Here is an 11,156-nt window from a genome sequence, read left to right on the forward strand (position 1 = left end):
GTGTCTCGCAGCACAGTCCCAAGAGCATGGAGGACACACCAGGAGACCGGCCATTACACGAGGAGAACTGGACAAGGCCATAGAAGGGCAACAACCCAGCTTACACTGGTGCAGTGCGCTCTGGGTTCCTCCTGGTGCTGGACAATCCCCGGCCTGATGTAGTCAGAGTGTGTTGTCAGGTCCTGGATTTATCACATTCCTGTGACCTAAATCCAATTGAGCACCTATGGGACATTATGTATCAGTGCATCTGACACCGCTAAGTACCGTCACAGACTGTCCAGGAGCTCTCTGATAGCCTGATCCAGGTCTGGGAGGACATTCCCCAGGACACCGGATATTTCCCACTTAACAGAAGGACCAGACATTGTATAGAGGTTAGGGTTGGTGTTTTGGGTGAAAAACTGGAGTCATGTCCAAAACTGTCCCTGTAGAGGCTGTTTAAGGAGCATGTTTCAGGCCAACTGTGTCACAGCCCCTGCTGTGACCTGAAGTTCTCTCAGTGTCTGTTTATTTCCCTGGTCTTTCCATTGCCATTGGACACATCTGTCCGCTGGCAATACCATTGCATGCAAAATTTAGGAGCTCATCTCTCCAAGACCACTCATGGTACTGCACCTTAAATTTCAACCCTACCACCCTCTCATCTAGAGGATTCAATGGTGCAAAAACAAAGTGGATTGGAGACTCTTCAATTTTTGCCTTTTTTTGGTTTGTTTTTTCAAATAACCTGCTGCTATAATTGGAAATTACTTGTACTGCTACTAGTTTTATTTCTACTTTTGCAATTAATACTTTAATTATCACTACTATCATTACTACTACTGTATTACTGGTATCACTTTACATTTTTTACTTGGAAGCCGTGTTATGGTATTCTGCAAATCTCCAAATCATACTGCTACTGAAGACTTACTGTGAAACTGAAATCACAAACAACCACATAATTTATAGCATAATTTTAATTTACATACAGCACACACCTGACGGTAGAGGATAAAAGATATAAATTAAAATTACAACCTGTGTTCCACAAGTCACAAAGCAACAAGAGGAGCGTGAGAGACTGAGGTCCAACACTTCTTGTACAATAGTGAGTGTGTACTTTCCAACAGTACTGTAAATCCACAACAGAGGGGCAGATAGATCTTTGACTTGTCTTAATTAGTTAAAGCAGAATGAACTGGCATCAGGCCTGATCACACTATTATACAGCCTGGATCAGAACCAATGTTTAAAATAAGACCCAGTGTATAGAGTACTGTTTCATCTCCATTCTACATGAAGGTATGATCGCATACAGCTCTCAAACCATTAGTTTAAATCATCACATCAGTCTGTCAGCCCTTCAACCTTCAGCAGTTTTGTAGTTTCTACAAAACTACAAATGATAGCAGAAAGAAAAGAAGTCTATTATCTGGAGGAAAACAGTAGAAAACAGCTCTAGTTGAGTTGTGAAGTTAGCTAATGTACAGTGCATATATGGCATGTATTACTGTCTACTGTCATAGGCTGTGTGTTGGGGGGAAAAAACTATAGGAAAAAACACTTGCAGAAAGTTTGCTGCATCTGGATGCAGTGGTATATTGGAGGTGGAAAGAACACAAAGGACTCTGCTCTTCCTTGCCCCCCCTAAACAGCAACACCCACACACCTAAGAGGTCACTCTTGGAGCTCACCAACTCTTGTCTGGTTTGTTGGAGCTTTTACACTTTTATTTAGATTTTATGTGCAAAGTAGCGGTGTCTCTACTGTATAAGGCAATGGTAGAGAGTAAAAGAGATTTGTGTGACAAACCCCCTCAGCTGTGACATTGACCTTTAACCCTGTAATCTGACCAGTTCATCTGCATACTGGAACTGGTCACTGTTTTCATACTCCAGCATATCCAGCGCGACCTCACAACTTTCCTTGACAACACGTTCTCCGTCTCCACGATAACGTTGCAGCACAGCCAAACAGTCCTCTTTGCCGATGGACCCAAGAGCCTCTGCCGCCTCATGCCGGACCATGGGATTCTCACCAGAACGCTCCAGAGCGGTGCACAGAGCTGGGATCGCTGCCGGGTGCTGCATCTGACCCAGGACATACCCGATCTCATGACGGAACAGAGCGCTGGAGCACTGCAGCCCTGGAGACAAAGATATCACAAAGAGAGGATTATTTAGTGGTCCAACATGGCCTTGTCATTACAGGGATCCTTTGCTGAGACACTGAGAGAGCAGGCTGTAGATATGACGTAGGATGATGTAGGATTTCCTTGTCATCATTCAGCGCACTCAAAGTTCAGCTCCCTGGAAGATGTTCAGAGAACACTCAGGATGGTTTTTAGGCAGAAGCAAACTAGCCAGTATGCATTTAATGTGAATGTATGACCAGGTCACATATGGGAAATATAAACATCAACTCCCACAAAATGACTCAAACTATGGTAAGACTTATAACTGTGAAAAGCTACTGACATTCATGTAAATGGATGCATAGATCAAAATGATCAAAACAATTAAGAGGAAACTAAAAAAGCAGTGGGTACCTTCAGCCTATATGCGGGCAACGTTTGCTCATTAGCTTGACTAAATCAGACTGTGTTGTTGATGTTATATCACTGATTGATTCATCAGGCTCAGTCTGTGATGTCAGTGATTACAAAAACCAAAAACCTCTGTGTAACGTTTCTAAATTCACAGAGAACTCTAGGTTTAAAACTGAGATCAGAACATGAGAACGACCAGGTCTAAAGTTACAGTTGTGCAGTTTTGTAATGACAGCAGTGATACACAGATAAAACAGTAAGCCACAGTGTTGTATCCTACCATCTCCCAATGCCAGGACGGCCTCCTCATCGCCCAGGTTACGCAGAGCAAACATAGCACGGTATCGCTCAAAGAGTGGCAGACTCTCATCCAGCAGGATGGAGCGCAGCTCTGACACACTCTTGCTTACTGCTGGAGGGGCCGGGTCTACAGAAGAGTAGGGATTCTTATCTGTACTTCCATCTTCCAGCTGTTTCCTATCTCCACCCTGAAGCCACTCCAGCCGACGAACAGCCAACTGACACGTTTCTGCAACCTGCAGGGAGGGACAGGGACATGACATTTACTACAGGCTCATGCTGCATGTGCAATGTTCCAAGACTGAGGCAGAGTCACAATACAACCCAGTGAAGGAGGATATGGTGTGAGGATGGGGCATGTGATGATATGCTTTTGGCTATATGCCGATACAACAACACACTGAATTGTGTTTATATCAAAATAGCTTTATATGAAACAAAAATATCTTCTTTGTTAGGTTAACATCAGTTTGATAAGATATTTCACAGGCATACTTTCAGGAATGTTAAGTTTTCAGGTGAAGCAAGAGAAACTAGAATTACTGCCTCAGGGTTGCATGCCTCCACCAGTCTGTCCAGTTGCAGTTTATTAGTGTGTAAATTCTTCAAGTTATGGCAAAAACATGGTTTGTGCAGTCACAGTGACCCTCAAGATGTTACTGATATACCACACGCACAGGACTGGGACAGATGGATGGACAACCAGGGAGCACAATAATAATAAAAAGTGTACAGTGTTGTGTGAGAAAGACTGAGAATAACTGAAACCCAAAATTAAGAAATAATGATTAAGAAAGTCACAGTCTTCGGGTTGATACTGGACCTGTGGAGAGAACATGACCATGTATCACATAGATACCATTATAAGCATTAGGCACAGCACCTACACATTTTTTATGCATTGTTTAAACTGAGAGAAAAGATACCGTATTAACTAATATAAGACAATTTGTTTTTCCGAAATTATAGGTTTAAAAAAATGGAGGTTGTCTTAGATTTCAAGACTTGACAATTACATCATGTGTTTATATAATATATATTAGATATTATTTTTTAATGGAGGATGTAACTACAGTCTTTGTATTGTCTTGTTATTATGTTGGCTGGTTAGTGAGTGTTGTCAGTTTGTTTATGGTGACTTTTTCATAGTTAGCCGGCTATGAAAGGCTTTCATTAGTCCAGTTGGCTTGTGTTCTGCTGCCACAAAGGAAACAAATCCGTGACAAGCAAAATCGAGTTCTCCCAACATCTTTATTGCGGAAACAGAGAAGTATCTGTCAACCAGCTAAGAATAACATCTGTCACAGACGATGAGCTGAAAAAGACAATCCGAACAGTCTGGTTGTATGACCAGTCCAGCTGCAGAGAATTACCATGAGAATTCAGTGATCTTGACCTTTGACCACCAAATTCTACATCAGTTCACCCTTGAGTCAGAGTGAATGTCAAATTTGAAGAATGTCCCTCAAAGCACTCCTGAGATATCATGTTCACAGGGCCAAGAATGGACCTTTGACCAACAAATTCTAATCAGTTCATCTTTGAGTCCACATGGATGTTTGTGCCAGATTTAATGAAATTCCCTGTGGGCATTCCTGATATATTGCATTCACAAAAACATGAGGTCACCATGATTGTGACCTTTAACCTTTGACCACCAAAACCTAATTAGTTCATCTTTTAGTCAACATGAACATTTGTGAAAAATCTTAAGAAATTCCTTCAAGGTGGTCTTGAGATATCTCATTCAAGAGGCCAAAAAGATGCTTTTGTGTTCAAGAGAATGGATGGGTAGGGTTGCAAAATTCCAGGATTTTTCAGAGTTGGAAACTTTCCATGGGAATTAATGGGAATATATGGGAATTAACGGAAATAAACTGGAAATTTGCAGAATTGCAGGTTAGCCTGTGACAGGGGACTTAAATGTAGATGTATCTTGAAGCATAATCTTGGGTAAAACAACCAGATTTAATGCAAATTCAGTTGAATTTCTGTCCTGCTCTGTGTATTCCTCCATCACATGCACAGATCATTTCTAGAATCCTGCTCACTACAGCAGGACTATTGAGGCCACAGTACTGCATCTGAGCCCACAGACTACATCCAGTCAAGTCAGTTCATCATATCATATATTTGATCTGTGCTACTAAAGTTTAACTAGCAAAAAAGAAATCAAAATGTGTAGCTACCTAACCAGTAAATCAGAGATGCTAAATGTAAGCTGGCTAATACCATTTCATTGACAATTTGAGTCTGTTTCTGCTCGAGGTTTCTGCCTCTTAAAACAAAGTTCTTCCTACCACTGTTGTCTAGTGCTGCTCATGGTGGGAATTGTTGGGTCTCTCTTTGTAAAAACTATAATATAAAGAGTACGGTCCAGACCTGCTCTATATGGAAAATGCCTTGATAACTTCTGTTGTGATTTGGCACTACATGAATAAAAATCTACCAGACTTGAATTTAAGAGGCTAGATATCATGGTGCTAGCTCAACTGTGATGCTGTTTCTTTAGACAGAGTTCTGTTCATACAAGACTGTAGTTTAAAGTTTCAGCAGCTGATTGATTAGTGTTCATCTATTCATCTAGCCTGTGTCTATTCATTTATCCAGCATCAATCATAAGATATTTTAAACTTTTCAGCTATTTCCAAAATTCCCCAGCCTTTTGCAACCTTAGTAGGGATGTACAGACAGACACGAGGACAACAAAATGTGGAGGAGCATTGAAGAAGGGGTGTGTTTGTTTTGCCACTGACTTCAAATATCAATAGTCTGTCTCCAGGGTGCCTTCCTCTGCCTTTAATTTTAATTCTGGGTATACTTTCTGCATGTTGGTGTCTGTAACAGTCAGGCCCTGTCAAAGGTTTCAGGAACACTACTCTCCCTCAGCCTTTAGCACTAACCAACTGTTTGGTCCCATACATCTGCCTCAGCCATGTTTTTATTTCCTTCAACTTTCTTTCCACAGTGCTGTCACAGTATATAAAAGGAACACAAGTTTAGCTGGCTCAAAATGAAACTGTGTTGTTTAAAATTACTCTCCTGATTACAGTCTTTGCATATTTACTTAATGCAGTTGAAATGAGAATCTGATCCAGCATTCTGTGTATTTATTCACCTGATACCACTGCCTTGGTAGTTACTGGTTTAGTGTCACGTTCTTACCTCAATGACAGGATCCTGACTGTACTCTTTCAGTAGGTCCAGAACCACAGGATCACCAATTGCTCCCAGAGCCTCCCCTACAAACAGAGTCAGAGTTATGGCTGCACGATTCTGGATTTTTTTGCTGAGAATTGAGATCATATCACGATTTTTTTTGCACTCATTTACCCGATACACGAGGACACGGAACGGAAAATATAATGGCGCCTGATATAGGACAGGCCATATCTTAAAGAGTACGGTCTAGACCTGCTCTATGGGTCTAGACCGAGTCTATGGGAGCTCGCCAGGTACGGTAATAAACTGTATAAGGTTCTAAAGCTGCCCCCTAAATATCGACTATTGGATACATTAGTCAGGAGTATGCTGACCTGACTCACAGAATGTCAGAGGACGAGTCGTTACTCTTTTTTTTAGCTGCCTCAGAATTCACACACACAGAGCAACAGGCTGTAAACTCTACAACCACATCTTGTCTTAAAATGACCGAACCACAAAACTAACTTACAGTTAGATATTTAATGAAAACAGAGGGACAGTGCGATGCAGGCAGTGTGACTCGCTCTGATTCGCTCCAGTGTGAGTGTGAGATGTACCTGCCTGCTGACAGCTGCATGCAGTGATAAGACTGGCTGACAGTGTCTGTCTGCAGTGTTTTCACTTTATACATTTTGTAGCGGCGGCTCGCTGTGGGAATATTACTGCCGCTGCTGAAATATTATAAAGTCTCTGAATACCTGGTTGAGCTGAGAGGGAGAGAGAGAAAGAACGTCACGAGCACAGTGCCATCAGCGGGGTTTTCTTCTGGATTCATTTAGCCGTTTTTATTTGTCCTAACACAACATCTGGCCTCACACTGTTATTAGCCGCTGTCACTCACTCGCTCTCACCGAGTTGATTTGAGTTTCTGCTGAAACTCAAAAAATCATGTGGTGTAATGGCACATTGTCATTGGCTTGAGGGAGATGGGAGCGTTCGTTTTGATGCAGTGGGTGTCCCTGATGAAAATGCAGCAGAATCGTTGTCATTTAGAAATGAGATCGCATAGAGCTCTGAATCGTATGTGTGGTAGGGGCAAACAATGAGCATGTACATGCATGTATTCCTTTAATACACACATGAATATAAGTGTGTATGATGATGGACAGACTCTTTTCACCCCCCATAATGTGCGTGTGCATGTTTACCTGCTTCATGCCTAACCATCGGTTCCTGCTGTGTGTCTTTGAGAACAGCAGTCAAACTGGGGATGGCCTGTCTGTCCTGCATCTGTCCCAAGCAGTAGGCCAGCTCATGCTTCAGCAGGGCAGACTCATCCGTGAAGGCCTTACTGATCCATTCGATAGCTTCGGCACCTGACATACAGGTTACAGCTTAAGTCAGCTCACACATCATAACTGTATTCCTAATAGATGAGCAGAGTTAAGATATAGTTACTGTATATCTGCCTCAGGACCTCAACTTGCCAACACAGGCACTAATATTGAACATTCAGTTTTACTTAGGGTGAGATTTGTGTTGATTTCTTAACAACAAATCATCAAACCAAATTCAACCATTACATTTTTCCATGAATGATTTAAAAATATGTGGCCTTTAAATAGTTCCTCCTCCAGCTATAGGCTCCTTCTGACAGACTGAATGTCAGCTTTTTAGAGAAGGGGAACAAAAAACATTTAATAGGTTTTTGTCAATCTAGCGCTTCTTAGATTTTGCCAATATTGAGCCCTGGCTGAGCAAACTGGACATTTGGCTTGCTGTGACTTGTGTTAATTAAAGCTCTGATGGATATGCAGATGTGTTTTGGACATGTTTTACCTCCCAGGTTCTTCAGGGTGAATAAGGCTCTGAATCGTCGGGTCAGGTTCATTTTTGGGTCCACCAGAACCTCTCCTATCGCCTGCCACCTGCTTGACATTGGCCATAGTGCTACAGAGAAGACAGTGGTATGTATTAAGGCCAGTTCAGGGTTTCTACTTGCCCTCAGATGAACGTGGATTGTGGACATGAACAAACATGCTTCTTGGGGCATATGGTCACAATCATTGGACACAAGGATTCATCCTTTTGAGTTCATCAAATAAAACATGCCATACCTTATAAGAAGACATTTTCTGCTTTCCCCTGCCTCATATAGCCATCATAGATATTAGCTATTATTTTTGTGCATGAGAAGCACTGTTCCACTGACACTGAGTACATGTCTGCGAGATGCCGGCCCTATTTTCTCCCAAGAGAGCTAACTGTAGTGATTGTCACTGCTGTTTACATCCCACCGGACGCTAACACTAACACGGCGCGCTTCTCTCCTGCTGAACGCCATAAATGAAGAGCAGCACCTGCATACACCCCCCTCAGACGCAGATCCAGGCCTACCACAAAAACTGTTACAACTTTGGCCTGAGACTGCACTCAGTGAACTACAGGACTGCTTTTCCACACACAGACTGGGACCTCTTTGAGCATCAGGACCGGGAAACATTCACAGGGACTGTATTGGACTACATCAAGTTCTGTATGGGAACTGCGTCTGTGGAAAAAACCATCCGGGTTTTTCCAAACCAGAAACCCTGGATGACCAGCCAGGTCCGCTCACCCCTCAAGGCCCGCAACACTGCCTTCAGGTCAGGCGACAGAGCCCGACAGTGCGTCTCGAGCTGACCTGAAAAAAGGAATTAAAAAGCCAAAGTGGACTATAAGGGGAGGATAGAGTCCCACCTCACCAGCAACAGACCACCAGAGGTGTGGCAGGGTCTCCAGAGCATCACCAACTACAGAGGCTGTGATGTAACAACAGGAGACCTGAGTGTGTCGCTGGCAGAGGAGCTCAACTGCTTCTTTGCTCGTTTTGAATCATTGCAACGACACTCATCTGCTTCAGCCCTGTCCCCACCCCCACCAAGGCTCCAGCAACCCCCCACCCACTGTAGAGGAGCACGATGTGAGGCGTGTGCTCCTTGCAGTGAACCCCAGGAAGCCTGCTGGCCCAGACAGGAGTACCCGGCAAGGTGCTCAGAGCATGTGCCCACCAAGCTGTCCCACGTCTTCTGCAGGATCTTCAGTGTCTCCTTGGCCCAAGCAGTCATCACCCGCTTGCCTGAAATCCGCCACAATAATTCCAGTACCAAAAAAGTCACCCATAACCAGCCTCAGTGACTACCGACCTGTTGCCCTCACCCCTGTAATTATGAAGTGCTTCGAGAGACCCCCACCAGTTCGCACACCGGGCAAACAGATCCACAGAAGACGCCATCACCATTGCTCTGCATGCTGTGCTGAGCCACCTGGAGCAACAGCAGAGCTATGCCAGGATGCTCTTTGTGGATTACAGCTCGGCATTCAACACAATCATCCTGGATATCCTGACCACCAAACTGGTCACCTTGGGCCTCCCCTCTCTCACATGTACCTGGATCAAGGACTTTCTGATCAACAGACCACAGACTGTGAGACTTGCCCCCCACCTTTCCTCCACCCGCACACTGAGCACCGGTTCACCACAGGGCTGCGTGCTGAGCCCCTCCTGTACTGTCTCTACACCTACGATTGTAGTCCAGCCCACAGGAACAATATCATCGTGAAATAGGCTGATGACACCACAGTGGTAGGACTGATCTCAAAGGGAGACGAGACAACCTACAGAGAGGAGGGCCAGAAACTAACAACAGACAACAACCTGGCACTGAACACCACAAAAACAAAGGAGATCATTGTAGACTTCAGGAGGAACAGGACTGACCTGCCCCCGCTCTACATCAACGGTGAGTGTGTGGAGAGGGTCCACACATTCAGGTTCCTGGGAGTCCAGATCTCTGATGACCTCTCCTGGACACACAACATCTCAGCGGTCATAAAGAAGGCTAAGAGTCCTCAAAAAGAACAACCTAGACAGGAAGCTGCTGCTGGCCTTCTACCGCTCATCCATCGAGAGCCTGCTGACATACTGTGTTTCCATCTGGTACGGAAGTTGCACTGAGGCAGACAGAGCAAGGCTTCAGAGGACGGTCAAAGCAGCACAGAGGATCAGTTGGCTGCCCTCTCCCCTCCCTGACGGACATCTACACCACCCGGTGCCTCAGCAGCGCTCAGAACATAGTCACAGACAGCACACATCCTGGTTCCCAGCTGTTTGACCTGTTGCCCTCTGGCAGGCGCTACAGGTGCATCAAAGCCAGGACAAACAGACTGAAAAACAGTTTCTTCCTAAGAGCCATCACCACCCTGAAACTCTCACACACAACGACCCCCACCATCAACATAACATAGACTGTGCAATATGCCTCACTCTGTGCACTTTAATATTTAACTATTTAACTGTACAACCGTCCTGTGCAATACATTCACATTCACACCTATATCTCATTGTATATAGAGCTGCACCTGTTTTTTATATTTCCTATATATTTTTTTGTTTCTGTATATTTTGTATGTTTGCACTGTAAAGGAGAAGCTCTCCAATCTCGTTGTGCTTTTAGTATAATGACAATAAAGGGCATTCTATTCTATTCTATTGTAGCCATTACAACATTAAAGAGCACATTTTCATATTTCAATGTGGTCTTGATGACAAATGTATTTTAAAAGCATATAAAGCAATCAAGTACTGCTGTAAGTAACTCCTTATCACGGTTAGCGTTACATCAGACAAAACACTTTATGTATACAGTGAATTCTGTTGATTTTAATTACAGCTTGCTGAGATGCAGTTCATAGCTGAAATTAAATTCTACCTAAAAAACTCTAAGCGTCCTCTTCAGGCTGCCAAGTGTGGCTGCCACTGACAAGGTGTAAGGTTTAATTTATCGTTTCTTCCTGTCACTCATCCACAGCTCGAGATCTCATAACAGGACAACCAGCCACGTTTTAAGCTACAGGATATCGTTACGCTACCAGCCGTGGTTACAAAAGGCTGACCTGGCTGAACCTAGTCGTTAACTTCTTCTGTTAAAGTGTCACATAATTCCAGCTAAACACTCCCCACATTTATACAATAATCAGACATTTCACAATTACCAAGACACAAGGCTGAAGAGTGCAGAACTTCACAACGACAGGTCTCCAGCCCTCAGACACGGCTGAGAAACTTGAACACGCGCATGAGCCGTGCAACTTCCGCTGACGACATGTTTCGCAATGGTGCTTCTTCTTCTTCTTCTGT

The 11,156-nt window shown here is 43.8% G+C and overlaps 1 protein-coding gene across 1 annotated transcript; it reads right to left on the bottom strand.

Moving 5' to 3' along the window:
* Positions 1-946: 946 nt before the first annotated feature.
* On the bottom strand, positions 947-7,923 carry dohh (deoxyhypusine hydroxylase/monooxygenase). Its single transcript, XM_018701876.1, is given in 6 exon segments — positions 947-2,131; positions 2,814-3,069; positions 5,999-6,075; positions 7,186-7,353; positions 7,817-7,898; positions 7,900-7,923. Coding segments are annotated over 6 exon segments (918 nt in total). The 3' UTR covers positions 947-1,820.
* Positions 7,924-11,156: the final 3,233 nt, after the last annotated feature.

The sequence above is a fragment of the Lates calcarifer genome, linkage group LG17 (genome assembly GCF_001640805.2).
Source record: "Lates calcarifer isolate ASB-BC8 linkage group LG17, TLL_Latcal_v3, whole genome shotgun sequence".
NCBI lineage: Eukaryota > Metazoa > Chordata > Actinopteri > Centropomidae > Lates > Lates calcarifer.